The following is a 16,006-nucleotide window of genomic DNA, read 5'->3' as shown; positions in this document are numbered from 1 at the left end:
GGGTGAATCATGACCCTAGGAGGGTATACTCAGAAGCAAGGCCCATTGCCAGCAACTGAGCTTACTCCTGGGTAAAGGATCATGCCCAGGCCAGCCTAGGTGTGTGTATGGGGTTGATTTTCCACTCCCCCACATGATGAACTCTGTGCACGAGTGCCCACAGAAAGGGCTCTGAGTGCCACCTCTGGCACCCGTGCCATAGGTTTGCCACCACTGTTCTAGCATAACTGACTAGCAGATTGTTCTGATGAGTAACACTGCTGTTCACAAACCAAGGAAAAACATTAAAAAGAACTGGTTAGGAGTGCTTTCTTTTGTGAAGTAGACACCAATAAGCCATACTTTTCTGCCTGACAAAACGGTTGCAGGATCTTTTTTCTGTTGTACCTGTGAGATGCAAAAATTCCAAACAAATTCTCCTTGATTTGCTATTAAAAATAGAAGGCTGTCAAGAGTGGGCAAACTGCTATTTGGCACCTTTCTAAGGCCCCTTCTGCACACGCAAAATAATGCGTTTTCAAACCACTTTCACAACTGTTTGCAAGTGGTTTTTGCCATTCCGCACAGCTTCAAAGAGCACTGAAAGCAGTTTGAAAGTGCATTATTCTGCATGAGCGGAATGAACCTAAGAGTTTAGCATCCATCACCTTTATGTGATAAAGCTGCCATTTTCCACTTTACTATCATGTTCTCTGCACAGGCAAAGGAGGACAGAAGCAGCATGACTCCATTTCAGGGCTCCATTTTTAAAGTATGCTGCTTCTTGCGGCTGCTGCTCTGGTCTGTTTTGGATTTCTACTACCTGCTACCTGCCTTTGAATATATATTTTTGTCATTTGTCTACTGTACCTCTGCAGAGCTAGTGGAATTTGTTTCAAAATATTATTTCAAGTTTTTCTGTGGGATTTCTTTTGGTAGGGGGTAGCAGTGAGAAAAGTCAGCCTTTTACTTTCTGGTTCTTTTAAAAATACTGTTTTTCAATTTTGTTTTGTGGATTCATGGAGTTTTGAGGTGCTCCTGACGACTCTGCCCCTTGAGTGTCAGTCACAAGACCACGCGATTCAGTTGCAAAAAGGCAAATGGTTGAAAAATCAGTGAAAGTTTATTACCAGAGCTCTTACAACTAGATCTAGTTGGGTGCAGGACGAATTTTGCTAGCAATACATTCATTTTTATAATGATACGTCAACAAGCAGCATTGAATTAATGATTGGCTAATTAGTATTTCACCTCCTCTTTCTTCCTGTCTATGTCTTGTCTAAATTTGGATGCGTTCCGGTATACGTGGTTGGTGACCAGTTTGTTGGCTCTAACTATAGTGAGATAGTTACATGTCACAGATAACCCATGAAGCAAAGTTCTCTGGGGAGGGGGTCAGGAGGAGAAGAGAGCAGGTGGCTTTTCTGAGAATCACAAGAACACAACATCAAAGAGTATTTCTAAGAGAAACTTCGGTGGTTTTAACACCTCTAGTACAGGATATAGATAAGCTTGGTCTCTGCAAGGCAAGAAGTTTGCGGTCAGGGCATCTTAGCATGTTTGCAAAAAGAATACTTTTCAGAAAATAAAATGCTTTTCAAAGTTTTTCTCTGTAGGTGTTTAAGCTTCAGCAGAGAGGCCTCTAAAATTATCTTTTGGGGTTCACCTTACACTCCTGATTTTAAAAAAAAGAAAATATGAATTGTTGTAGCAGGTTCAGAAAAAAAAATCTGGTTAAGTTTTAATAACCATTAACTGTAGGTGAGATGAAGTTGATTTGGCTTGGATTCTTGGGCTGGTTTGGATTGGATGTTACTCCTGTTGGGTTTGTTATGTTTGCACTGGAGGTTTGTGGACAGTAGTTGCTCTTGGGTATTTGGTTATTGGTCCAATCAGCTTTAAACTTGGGTGATCTTTAGTGGACAGGCAGTACTAGATTTCCTGCAATTTTGATGTCCTTTAGGTAATAAAATAGCCACTTCAGCCTCTCATTCCCAACCCTCCCCCCAGGAATAATGCAATCTGAGTAACTCTGGGATCTTGGAAAAAACCCAAATAATGAAATGGTATCAGGGGATCAAAATACCTCACCCCGCATCCAGCCTTCATACCTTCCTAAAACCTACATCAGAAAAATATTTGGTTCTTTTAGCTGCATATCCCTAGAAACTACTGAAGATCTCTGATTGGCCATTGGTGTTGACATATGTTACAGTGACTGTAGTTTTAAATTTATGTAATTTCACTTGATGTAGTTTTAACCAGTTATCTATTTTAATTGTTTATATTTTGTAAGCTGCCTTGGGCATTGTAAACAAAAAAATTTAAATAAATAAATATGGCAGCAAAAAGGAAGAACAAACAAAAACCCTAATAGAACAGTACATTGATAATGACTATGCTGCAATACAGCACTGAAATGTTATTAAATGCTACACCAAGTGCACTCTAACTAATAACAATTTAGTGCCAATAAGTGCATTTTCAAGTTATTGTACAAAGACTGAATTCACTGCAGCATATGAGAATGACATTTTAGGATGCTGCAAAGTCACTGAAAAACAAATATTAGTGATATCTGAGATATAAAAAATGTCTCAACTCCAAAAATAAGCCATAAGCACAAATAAGACGTCCTGAGGATGGGGGAAAGGCATCTTGGGGAGGAAGTCAGCACAGCTTTTTTCCCTAAGACATCCTCAGGATATTTTATTTTTGCTTAAGCCGTCTTATTTTAAAGTTGCTAAAATGTTTTTTCCAGAAGTCATCTTCAAAACATCTCCTGCCTGGCTGGGAAAACTCAAAAGGGCAGATGTTTTATTTTTCCCGTCTTTCACCCCCACCACCATTAGAGAACTCACTTTCATTTTTGAAGCACCTTGTGCCCACCACTTTCTACAGCTCAACCTTGCTTAACAATAACTGGAATTTTTTACTGCAAAACCACTCCCCATTCCCCAACCTGATTCAATCAAGCTCCTGGGCAGAATTTCCAGCCCTGTCCCAGAAAATTTCATCCTGAGTACTTCTGTCATGCCCCCAGAGAAGCTCTTACTATTTCTTATTAAGTCTCAGTTGTCCCTTTAGTTACAATTGGTTTATTTCCTTTTGTATAGTGTTCTAAGGGAGGGAACCTTAGTTAGACCCTGTCCCTTTACGTAGCCCTGTAGAGGCAACAGCCTTACAGTCTTTTTAAAATTACCCAGGAGTGCTCCTGTTCAGTTATAGTCTAAGGTGCCAGTGGAGTTGGAAGGCTGCAACTTCTGTTATGTATAAGGTGTAGAGCATTAAGTATAAGGTGTATAAGGTATAGATCAGGGGTAGGGAACCTTTTACGCTCAAAGAGCCATTTGGACCCATTTTCCACGGAAAAGAAAACACATAGAGCCGCAAATACTTTTTGACATTTAAAATGAAGATAACACTGTGTATTTTGGTTATTTACCTTTACTCTTGTATATAAAACAATTATAGTGTGTTGCTTATGAAATCCACGAAGTGCTACAGAGAAAAATATTTTTTATTTCTGTAAAGAACACATTTTTAACATTTTGAACTTTTAAAAGAAAATAACTAAAAATTAACAAAAAAACACGCGACCCCCTCCCCTCCCAAAAGGGGGACGGACACCCCCCCCACACACGGATCCCAGCCAAGAAGGCTGCCTTGCGCCTGCCCTGTCCTCCGGCTGCTCTGGAGGGCGTTTGGCCTGCTCGACGGCGGCGGCGGCTTCTGCAGCCCGCCTTCCCTCCATGGCAGAGCTGAGAGTTCCCCAGCTCTGCCATGGCAGGAAAGAGGCTGCAGAAGCCGCCGCTGCCCCTCGGGCGGGCCAAACGCCCCCCAGAGCAGCCGGGGACAGGGCAGGGAGACCAGCGCCCAGGCCACCCCCTCCCTCCCTCCCTCCCAGGTAACACCCCCCACCCCCCGCGAATGATCGCAGCCATGAAGGCTGCTTTGTACCTGCCCTGCCCCCGGCTGCTCTGGAGGGCGTTTGGCCTGCTCGACGGCGGCGGCGGCTTCTGCAGCCCGCCTTCCCTCCATGGCAGAGCTGAGAGTTCCCCAGCTCTGCCATGGCAGGAAAGAGGCTGCAGAAGCCGCCGCTGCCCATCAGGCGGGCAAACCGCCCCCCAGAGCAGCCGGGGACAGGGCAGGGAGACCGGCGCCCAGGCCACCCCCTCCCTCCCTCCCAGGTCACCCCCCCCGCCCCCCCCCCACGAATGATCGCAGCCATGAAGGCTGCCCTGTACCTGCCCTGCCCCCGGCTGCTCTGGAGGTCGTTTGGCCTGCTCGACGGCGGCGGCGGCGGCTTCTGCAGCCCGCCTTCCCTCCATGGCAGAGCTGAGAGTTCCCCAGCTCTGCCATGGCGGGAAAGAGGCTGCAGAAGCCGCCGCCGCCCATCGAACTAGCCAAACGCCCACCAGAGCAGCTGGGGACAGGGCAGGGAGACCAGCGCCCAGGCCACCCCCTCCTTCCCGCCCAGGCCCCCCCCCCCCCCGCGAATGATCGCAGCCATGAAGGCTGCTTTGTACCTGCCCTGCCCCCGGCTGCTCTGGAGGGCGTTTGGCCTACTCGACGGCAGCGGCGGCTTCTGCAGCTCGCCTTCCCTCCATGGCAGAGCTGAGAGTTCCCCAGCTCTGCCATGGCAGGAAAGAGGCTGCAGAAGCCGCCGCTGCCCCTCGGGCGGGCAAACCGCCCCCCAGAGCAGCCGGGGACAGGGCAGGGAGACCAGCGTCCAGGCCACCCCCTCCCTCCCTCCCAGGTCGCCCCCCCCCCCCGTGAATGATCGCAGCCATGAAGGCTGCTTTGTACCTGCCCTGCCCCCGGCTGCTCTGGAGGGTGTTTGGCCTGCTCGATGGCGGCGGCGGCTTCTGCAGCCTCTTTCCCACCATGGCATGGAGGGAAGGCGGGCTGCAGAAGCCGCCGCCGCCGTCGAGCAGGCCAAACGCCCTCCAGAGCAGCCGGGGACAGGGCAGGGAGACCGGCGCCCAGGCCACCCCCTGCCTTTCTCCCAAACGACGGACGGACACCCGCCGGCCGCCGCTTTTTTCTCCCCCTCATTGCAAAGGGGGGGGGGGATTCCCCACTCTCCCCAGGAAGGGGCCGGGAGCCGCACCACAAGCTCGAAAGAGCCATTTGCGGCTCGCGAGCCGCGGGTTCCCGACCCCTGGTATAGATCATTAAGTATAAGGTGTTACAGGAAGTGAGGTCCAAAGTGAGGACAGAGGATACTGAAGGAACCAAGAGGAAGTATAGACAAAGTTGCAGAGGTGTTCCTCCCATTGGGCAAAATGGGCAGTAGCCCAGTGTGCTCCCTTGTGGGGGAGGGTGCAAAAACTGCAGGTTTGTGGGATTTTTTTGTATTTTCAGTGTTTTTCTGTTTTTGGCCTGCAAAGGGCGCAGTTTTTAGGCTAGCAGCACCAAAATTTCAGAGATGTTTCAGGAGATGCTCCTGATGCTATCACCCAGGTTTGGTGCGATTTGGTTCAGGGAGTCCAAAGTTATGGACTCCCAAAGGGGTTGCCCCATTCCCCATTGTTTCCAATGGGAGCTAATTGGAGATGGAGCTACATGTTTGAGGGTCCATAACTTTGGACCCCCTGAACCAAACTTCACCAAATCTGGGAGGTATCATCAGGATAGTCTCTTACTTATGCCACCCAGGCTTTGTGAAGTTTGGTCCAGGGGGTACAAAGCTATGGACTCCCAAAGGGGTGCCCCATCCCCCATTGTTTCCAATGGGAGCTAACAGAAGATGGGGCTACACCTTTGAGGGTCCATAACTTTTGACCCCCTGAACCAAAATTCACCAAACCTGGGTGGTATCATTAAGAGAGTCTCCTAAAGTTACCCTGAAAGTTTGATGCTGCTAGCTTAACAATTTCACCCCTGACAGCAGGCACCCTCCAAATTTCCCCAGATTTTCCTTTTAAATCCCCCCCCCCTTTGGCATGGATTTAAAGGGAGAATCTGAGGACCCCAGTTTAAAAATTGAAAGTGATGCTGTTTCAGGGTGGGGGAGAATCAACCCCAAAATACCATCACTTTCAATGTTGTTAAAACTGGGAGCCCCAGATTCTCCCTTTAAGGCGGATTTAAAAGGAGAATCTGGGCTTCCTATTTTAAACACTGTTGAAAATGATGCTGTTTGGGGGTGGATTCCAGCATCACTTGTTTAAACTAGAAAGCCCATGGGAGGCGCCAAACTCCAGTTTGTCTAGATATGCCACTGGGCGTAGCTACAAGGGGACCAGGGGGGTGCGCGTTGCACCGGGCACGTGCTGAGGGGGGGCATCAAGCTCAGGTTTTGCCCAGGGCTCCAGTTTACCCAGTTACGCCACTGCAAAGTTGACTTTCTTGGAAGTAGTCAAGAAAGGATCAAGGTCTCAAGCTTCAAGCTGTTCCAGTCAAGCAAGTACTTTATTTTAGTCAGACCCTGGAAGGAGTCTCAATTGTTCTATGCAATAAACTTCTTCTTTTTTTTAATTGTTACACATTTGAGTCTCCCACTCTGTTCTGGCTGAGTACAAGGCACCTAGAATACTTTACCTGGGGAACAGAACACCTTCTAACAGACTTCCCAGCTTCTTTTTAGAAACACCATCCAAGTTTCCCTTGTGGAACAACTTTATCAGTTATTTTCAAACTCTCCAATAGACTTCATGTTTCAACTCTAAGCCCAATCTTGTCCCAGCAAAGGCACTGTGACCCTGTTGATACCTCTGAATTTCCTATCTTGGTAGCTTATTTTTGGATACTAACAATTACCAACCTCACAGACAGTCTACTACTTCCTTACTCTGCCTGAAATCGATGAACCTCCTTGCCTTGGACTTCACCTCTTATAGTTGGTTTTCCAGATCCAAGCCTGGTTCCACAGTGGTACATTACTATTATTATTATTGATTAGAAGAAGATTTTTGATTTATACCCTACTTTTCTCAGCTGTGTGGAGTCTCAAAGTGGCTTACAAACTCCTTCCTTTCCTCTCTCTATAACAGACCCCTTGTGTGGTAGGTGAAGCTGAGACAGTTCTCAGACAACTGTGACTAGCCCAAGGCCACTCAACAGGCTTTATGTGTAGGAGCAGGGGTGGGGTGGGGAATCCAGCTCACCAGATAAGAATCCATCAGTTATGTGGATGACTTGGGAATCAAATCCAGTTCTCCTCACTGGCTGTCATTAGATTTCCACCTCTGCCTTCCCCAATTAAGGCTGGGGTTAAAACAGCTAGCAACCAATAAATACAATTTAATAAATATATTAACAGCATAAAATCAAAATGTAAAATTATTTCCAGTGGTACATTATGAATTCAAATGGCACCCCTAATACTAATGGGAGAACAACAAGGAACAAGAGTAGGGAGAGAAAAGGAACAGGAAAGGAAGGGAATACAAGGAAAGGGAAGAGAGAGGGGGGACTATTTCCCCCAAAGGACCACTGGCTTGCCTGCTAGCCAGTCTCCGTTTCCCAGGTTTTCCCCAATAAACAACCGCTCTTAGGCAGGTATGCTGATGTAAAGGCTTTGCATTTGTTTATTGTACTTTCTCCTTTTGCTGCTCCATCTTTCTATTTGTCCATTCTGCTCCTTTGTTAACAGAACAAAGATGTTTCCATTTAAGAGCTATTTTCTCCCTCATTCTTTTGGAGGACTGTCCAAACTGAAACCCTGGTATACATGGGCAGAAGATTTCAAAATTAATTGCCCAGGTGATGTGTGTTGAGTTTTAAATTTGAAGACCCCCTTTTAGAAGAAGAAGAAGAGTTTGGATTTATATCCCCCCTTTCTCTCCTGTAGGAGACTCAAAGGGGCTTACAATCTCCTTTCCCTCCCCCCTCACAACAAACACCCTGTGAGGTAGGTGGGGCTGAGAGAGCTCTGTAGAGCTGTGACTAGCCTAAGGTCACCCAGGTGGTGTGTGTGGGAGTGCACAGTCTAATCTGAATTCCCCAGATAAGCCTCTACAGCTCAGGCGGCAGAGCTGGGAATCAAACCCGGTTCCTCCAGATTAGATACACGAGCTCTTAACCTCCTACACCACTGCTGCTCTTTAAGGGACTTATCTGGGTAATAGTACTGGTCAAATATTTTAAACACTCCTATGATTTTTTTAAAAAATATTAAATAATTCAGTGTTTTGAACTGTATAAAGTTTAACAATATCTAAATATGTTGACAATCCTACTTATTGTTATTGCATCAAAGTGTTTCTGTCCATATAATTCACTTCCTCATGTAATGGGTATACTTGCAAGATATTTACATTTAAATTCCATAAACATGCCACCCAGTACAATTTTTTAGGCAAGCTAAATTATAAAGGATGTATTTTATGTTGGCTTCCTAATTTACGGATTTGTTACATCTCTAGGTGGATGCCACTGATTTTGATGCCCAATGCAAAATTTGCACTTACATAGCTCTGCATGATGGAATGCACCCTGTCCTGGACATAAAAAATGCTCCAAGCACACTGACTTGTTGACTTGAGTGCATGACAACTTATACCACCAGATTTTGCTTTGAAACAAGTGGAACAGGAGAAAGGAATGGTCCTCATTACTGAGACGCTTCTTTATGCAAGCTCGTCTAAATGTCCTCCCCTCTGCAGTTCTCCATGGCAGGTACCTTCAGGTCCCGTTACAAGCAAGAACTTGTCAATGTTCGGCCAACTAAGTGGAAACAACTACTCATATACTATTGTATTGTTCTCGCCACACAGAACTCAGGAGTCTCTACATTGAACCTCATATTAATTCGTGTTTTGCCACTTCTGACCAAGACAAGCTACGTCTGCTTTTGAATGACTGCTGCACTAAAAGAACTGCAGACGTAGCAAAGTTTTTGACAACAGCTTTATCAACATCTGCGCACTCCTGTTGATCACCTAATAACCTTTTATTGTTGTTATTGTTAGTCTGATTGTTGTTTTATCCTATGCCTAATAAAGGTAATGAATGAATGAATGAATGAATGAATGAATGAATGAATGAATGAATGAATGAATGAATGAATGAATGAATGAATGAGAAAGGAATGGCTTCAGGTGAAGTCAAAGTATAATTAAAAAGGCATACAATTAAAAAAGCATACAACTATAATGGTGTGAGGACAGAGCTATTTCCATCAGTTGGGATGCTCAGTAAGCTCTTACCAGACTCACAAAAGTATCATAAAAATTGCATAGGGCTGATGCACAACTTCTGGGAATCTTTGCTTTTTTACTTAGCAATACAAGACAACATGTTTGCTGATTTCACACTGAACCACTGGTTATTCACTTAATGCTTATCATGCTGAACTGTGCAATCACATCAAAAGAACGTGTGAGAATGTTTACAGAATCTGCTGCAAGTTTACAGGAACTCCCCTAAAACTGATCTTTTCATTTCCTACAGGGGGCAAACTATTTCAAGAGTTGCTAATAAGATACAGGAAAGAATGGAATTCCTGATTGTGTAGGAACCATCCAATTTGATTAAAAATAAAGCTATTAACAATAGGGTATGTTTATATCAGCAAAGAAGTCTGAAAATTAGTGTTATTCGCCATCAATTACTTCTTTCTCCGGCAAACACTGCATTTCATTGTGGATAAAGAATCAGCATGGGGCACTTTCACTTTACTCTTCTCTCAGAGCCAGCATCATAAAAGGTATCAGCAGGAGAGCAAGTACAAACTAGAGCCTGATAATTAACTGATACTGCAAGACAGCAGGAAATTGTACAAAGAACTGGGTTAAAACACATATACAAAACCAAAACCAAAGATTTGAACTTCTTATACATCACATTTTAAAATGTCCCTGATGTTCTGATTTGGAGAATTAGGTATACGTAGCATAACAAACAATCCATTTTCTGCAATCAAGCATCCTGCTACAATCACATTTGCTCCAGTATTTCAGTTGATGACTAACACCTGAAGGATTTACCACATGGAGTCTTGGGGTTACAATACCAACTCAATAAAGCGCGGCCACGCCTGAGACCCAGCCACCATTGCAGGAGGGAAGAGGGGCCCGGCGAGGGCTTCAGGGCCCATTCTGCGCAAGCGCAGCTGATCCGCGCATGCGCAGAGGGCCCAATGGCTTTGACCCAATCTGCGCACGTGCAGAGGGCATAATCCGCTTGGAGACGTTGTCTTGCAAGGCGGGAGAGCATGTCATCTGAGTGGGCTAGAGGCAGAGCCTATAAAAGGCCCTGCCTCGTGATCCAGGGCCCACTCTGCTTCCGGACGGCGAGGGATTTCCCCACCCACCCGATCCCTGTATTTTTGTAAATGTTTAAATGTTATTCTTATTGTCATAGCCGTTTGCGGGTTGCACATGGGGGGTGATCCGCTGGCAAGGGGAGCTGGGGGAGCTCCCTTGTTATTACACCTCCTTAAGAGGCAGGGGTGGAGCAAGCCCATGGTTGGAACACCCCGCGGGGGGCTAAGGAGCTTGTGCCCCTAGTGGGGATGGAGAGGGGGCTCCAGTCATGGGCACTTTGCCGGTCTGGAATGTCTCACTCCAATCTCCTGCTTGCTTACATTCCTCTAGCAGGTGGGCTAGAGGAACTGGTTATCTTCTGGGGGACAGCACTCGGGCTGCCCAGATGCTTGGATCACCTCCCATGCTGTGCCAATTTGCTTTCCTGTGCTTTCTGTTAATAAATTCTTTGGCTATGGCCAGTTTTCTTACCCACACTACATAAATTGTCTGGCATATTATTCTGCAAACTAGGTTACCAAGCAGGAAGGGCCACACCGCTACCCACAAAGTGAAGAAACAAACTGACAAGCCAGAATGGTACCCAGAAATAGCCTACTACAAGGCTGGCCCAAAAGAGATAACTATAGAATAACCACTGGTTGTCATTTATAGCTTACAACTCAAGCCAATCTAACCCAGCATATCCTGGATAGCAGTGTTTCTCTCCCACAGTCTTTGGTGACAAGCTTTTCTTTGTTTACAGACAGCCCTAACCCAAAGCAGCTTCTAAAATAATAAAACAAAACCTCTCAACAGAGACTCAAACCCAGGAACCAAACCAAACCTTGCAACAAACCTAGTTGCCAACTTTGTCTCCATATGTATTCATGTCACAGTAGTACAAAACCTAATAAATTCAGATAAACATGCTTGGGCTCGTCCACTTTCTCATCCTCGAAAAGTGATATATGCCTTTATGTGTCAACAATACCCTTGTACTGAACAATGCCCTACACTGAAGAAGGAAGTCACTCCCAACCCAGAAGAATATGCTAATTTAGTATTAAAAAATCACAATATTCAGAAACAAATAAAATAAATTTACTCAATGAGCTGCTTAAAAATATAATGCCCATATTCTGGTGTATGATGACAAAAGACCTAAAAATAGTGAAATTTTTAATAGGGAATATCTAATATTCCCCCCTTCCCACATAATAATTGTTTGAAAGAAAACAATATTTTTACTTACTTTAAATAAATCTGTGGTTTGTTCTTTCATGAGGCTATCAGCACTAGCTACATATTTTCTGCACTTCCAGCAATGAAGCATGTCAACTCGTTTTGGATGGTTCATCGCAACTTTGGTTACTTTAATTATATATCTGTAAGAGAAAAATAAAAATAGAACATCATTAATATTCTGTGCTTTCTTTAGTTTTATATTTTTAAATGCAATTCACTGGTTCAATATTAGAAAACTTGTGTCTGTGGCTATTGCTTGGGTTCAAACAGCAAGGATCAGTTTATTCTACTAACTGTTGACAAAGGAGAGAAAAATGAACAAAACTTTGCTGAGGACAATCAGTACCTCACTTGAACATTCCTGCACATTATGCTAAAGAGGAATTTTGGCTAAGTTGTTCACACAAGCAAGCCCTCCACAACACTTTGTTTGCAAGTATAAATTCCTGATGGACAAATGTAATGCATTGCTGTGGAACAACTGCCAATTTGCTCTGGAACAGCACGTTCCCTGACCATGAACCCATTGCTTTAGATCAAGAGCCAGGTATTTCTATGCAGGGCTAAAGTGAATATTAAAAAGATCCAGGTCTAACAACTTAGCAGCACAATCTTACATTCCGTTTTTAGAGAAGGCGTTTCTTATTTTTAAGCTCCTAGTGCTTAGGGATCCACGGACAATAAGAGGGATATCATAAGTGAGCTTCCACAGCAGAGTGGAGATTTCAACCTGCTTCTCCCAGATTCAAGGCCAATACCACACAGCAAACGTATGAAAGGTTGCAGTCGTGAAAAAGGAACCGCTCTCCTGTTTTCCCATGCGCATGTGTGCTGCGCAGGCAGTGATTGGAGCCCATGGAAACAATCTGGGTTGCGTTCACACTTCGCACGGAGATGCTTCTCTCTCTCTCTTTAATGTCCAGCAATACAAGTGTAGCCATGCAGGCATGCAGAAATGAACCCCTACAATCATCCCACAATATGGTGCAACCTGGAAAAAATAAAAAAAGAGGGGGGGGGGCTCCCTGCAATGGCCAGGCAATGGCAGGCGGATTCTTCCTACTGTAGACAGCAGGGTGGAAGGGAGGGAAATGAAGTGCCTTCTGCCTGGCCATTCACGTGGCAGCGGCTCCAACCTGGGATTTTAAAAAAGGTTTAGTGATTTTCAACAAACCGGGTAGGGGAAAATAAAAACAGGGACCTGTGCAAAATCCCTCCCCTAACTGGGTTATGTAGCATCCTGTACCCATTGTATTTGCCCTGTGCAGAATCGACCCAAATCTAACAAAATATTCATGAAGATGATTTTCTACAGCCAGGATACAGGACTTGCATGTTTTGTGGGCCTAGAGGGCTGGCAGGGGAGTATTTATGAGTGGCACGGTGGTCCTGGACAGCACTGACAAGGTGCCACTATAAAGAAGACCATATCCCCAATTACCATCTTCCTAACTCCTCAAAGCAGGTGCACCCACCTCTGCAAAGGCTCTCAACAAATGAGCAAGAAGTCCCCCCCAAGAAGGTCACTAAATGCCAGTGGTCCAAACACACCCTCTGTCTGCTACCTGCTTCACACAGCTGTAGTGAAGATAAAATTGGGGAAAGCATCAAATGCTGCTCTGAGCTCCTTGACAGAAGGATGGCATTCAGAGGTGACAAGTGACTAAACAGCCAGAATACAATCTAGGCCCTCTGCACGTGCGCAGATTGGGTCAAAGCCATTGGGTCCTCTGCGTATGCGCGGATCAGCTGGAATCCCTCACCCCAGTTGCTCTAGTGCCACAGGTGTCAAACTCGTGGCCCTCCAGATGTAATGGACTACAGTTCCCATCATCCCCTGCCAGCATGATGCTGGCAGGGGATGATGGGAACTGTAGTCCGTAACATCTGGAGGGCTGCGAGTTTGACACCTGTGCTTCTAGTCTAAGACAATGGAACTGTCTTCTGAATATACGTGCAGGGGACCACTCTGCACGAATTCTCCCACACCATCCCCATAGGTTTGATGAGGTAAAAACGCTGCCAGGAGAACTTCCCGGCCAGGCGAAGAGAATGAGGCCAGCGCTGCCAGAGCCACGCTCTGCAGTCGAAAGGGCCAGAGCCTCGCGCCCCTGCACGAGAAAGGGCCAGAGCGTCAGGCTCGCCGCGCCCAGGGAGCAGCAGCCCAGTCCCTGGGAGAGACGGGAGGGGGCGACGCCTGCTCTGCTCTTCGGTGGCCGCAGCGGGGGGTGGCCAGAGGAGAGAGCCCCGCGCCCATTTACCTGCTTCTGCGTGGCTTCGCGCGCCAGCAAGGCTGGTGGCGCTCTGCAGGAGGTGGGAGGCTGGACCCTGGCGGTTGCGCCCACTCCTGGGGCCAGATGCAGAGATGTTGCAGCAGCAGCAGCAGCAGCAGCAGCAGCAGCAAACGGGAAGAGATGGGAGACAAACGGTTGCGGAAAGCGCTCTTTCCCCGGTCAAGGAAGAAAGCTGGAAGCAGAAGGCTGATCATCTGCCATACCAACCTCACCCCCGCCTTTCCCTTCCTGCATCCCCTTTCCTTTCAGGGGTCCTTGGGTGGGGTCTGTTCCGAGGGGGGTGGGGGGTGGGGGTCCATGTCTGCAAGCCACGGAGTGTAGCAAGGCTGCTGCTTTTATTTTATTTTTTTAAGCATACCGAAAATAGAAAGGATTTTACCTGCAGCCCTTATTTAAGGAAAGATCCTGAGACAGATGGCATTCATGTTTCTGCGTTGCCCTCCTTTACTCTCCTGTCTCTAAGGTGCCATTGCCTTGTCAAATTACAGGGAAGGGGTAGTGGCTCCGTAATAAGAGGATTTCTTTGCACACAGAAGGTCTCAGATTCAGTCTTCAGCATCTCCTACTAAAGCAAGCGGGGAAATTGGATAGTAAGTCCTATAACCTGTTGCTGACTGAGACCCTGGAGGGTAGCTGGTAGAATAGACAATGGGGACCAATGGTAGTCAGAATAGACAACCATTGGTCTGACTTACTAAAGGCAGCCCAGTGAGTAGATAACAAGTTTTGGTGGCTGTTATCTACATGGTAGCTAAATAGCTGCTGGTAGTGTATGAAGAAATATCAGTTGCTAATGCAACAATTAGGATAATGGTCTTCATTCTATACTTGTGAGCATTCTAGAGGCATCTAATTGGTTACTTTGGGGCACAGGATGTTTGGTTCTCTTTTGGCATAGTTCACTAGGACTTGCAAGTCTGTTTTCCTGTAAAAGTCTTTACATGTGCATGAGAAAGTTGCTTGTAGTTGTAATGAATGTGCTCATTACATCTGACAAGGACATAGGTAAGGGGGGTGGTTCTCAGGTTCAACCCCCCCATTGCATATCCGAAGCCTTCCCCCCCCCCCCCCCGGTTTGTGTGTTTTTGGTATTTTTTAGTGTGTTTTGGTTTTTGGCCTGCAGGGGGCACATTTTGTTAGGCTAGCAACACCAAAATTTCAGGGATTTGTTGGGAGACTCTCCTGATGAAACTAGCCAGGTTTGGTGAGGTTTGGTTCAGGGGGTCCAAAGTTATGGACTCCCAAAGGGGGTGCCCCATCTCCCATTGTTTCCAATGGGAGCTAATAGGAGATGGGGGCTACACATTTGAGGGTCCATAACTTTGGATCCCCTGAAGCAAACGTCACCAAACCTGGGAGGTATCATCAGGATAGTCTCTTACTGATACCACCCAGGTTTTGTGTCCAGGGGGTCAAAATCTATGGACTCCCAAAGGGGGTGTCCCATCCCCCATTGTTTCCAAAGGGAGCTAAAAGTAGATGGGGCTTCCGTTTGGGGGTCCATAACTTTGGACCCCCTAAACCAAACTTCACCAAACCTGGGTGGAGAGACTCCTAAAGATACACTGAAATTTTGGTGCTGCTAGCTTAACAATTGCACCCCTGACAGCAGGCACCCTCCAAATTTTCCCAGGTTCTCCTTTTAAATCCACCCCCTTCGGCATGGATTTAAAGGGAGAATCTGAGGTGCCCAGTTTAAACATTGAAAGTTATGCTGTTTCAGGGTGGGGGAGAATCCACCCCAAAACAGCATCACTTTCAATGTTTTTTTAAACTGGGGACCCCAGACTCTCCCTTTCAGGTGGATTTAAAAGGAGAATTTGGGCTCTCTAGTTTAAACACCATTGAAAGTGATGCTGTTTGGGGTGGATTCCAGCATCACAGTGGCCACCCATGGCCCCCCCCCCCGCAAAACTCAGATTTTGCACCTGGCTCCATTTCCCCTAGCTATGCCTCTGCCCAGTGGGGAGAGCAGAAGGGGCTGCCGGCTGCTGGCTGGGAGCCCAGCTGGGGGGGGGCGGGGCAGGGCAGGGCAGGGCAGGGCAGGGCAGGGAAGTCTGCTATCCCTAGCCTCAGAGAGCTTCCTTTATAAGCACTGAGGCCGGGGGCGGGCCTTGGGGAGGCATGGCCATGCCCCCAGGCCATGCCCTGGCCCCACCCCCTGAGCCCCCCCATAAAAATCTATACCTACATCCCTAGTTACATACCTTGATATTCTGCATTAGATGCCGTATCACATTGTATAGATAAACTTTGGTATTGAAAACGGATTCTGAAATCTACTCAAATAAA

The 16,006-nt window shown here is 46.5% G+C and overlaps 1 protein-coding gene across 1 annotated transcript in view; it reads right to left on the bottom strand.

The window, feature by feature from the left end:
* RNF180 (ring finger protein 180) overlaps positions 1-13,723 on the bottom strand; it is an 84,925-nt gene extending 71,202 nt beyond the window's left edge. The window contains exons 1-2 of the mRNA XM_048503939.1: positions 13,682-13,723; positions 11,428-11,560 (exon numbers count right to left, since the gene is read on the bottom strand). Coding sequence (XP_048359896.1) covers positions 11,428-11,532 — 105 coding nt within the window. The 5' untranslated portion in view covers positions 11,533-11,560; positions 13,682-13,723. The remainder of the gene's footprint in view (positions 1-11,427; positions 11,561-13,681) is intronic.
* Positions 13,724-16,006: the final 2,283 nt, after the last annotated feature.

The sequence above is a fragment of the Sphaerodactylus townsendi genome, linkage group LG07 (genome assembly GCF_021028975.2).
Source record: "Sphaerodactylus townsendi isolate TG3544 linkage group LG07, MPM_Stown_v2.3, whole genome shotgun sequence".
In the NCBI taxonomy this organism is placed as follows: Eukaryota; Metazoa; Chordata; class Lepidosauria; order Squamata; family Sphaerodactylidae; genus Sphaerodactylus; species Sphaerodactylus townsendi.
The sequence above is the reverse complement of the archived record's forward strand: the minus strand, read 5'-3'. Positions and strand labels throughout refer to the sequence as shown.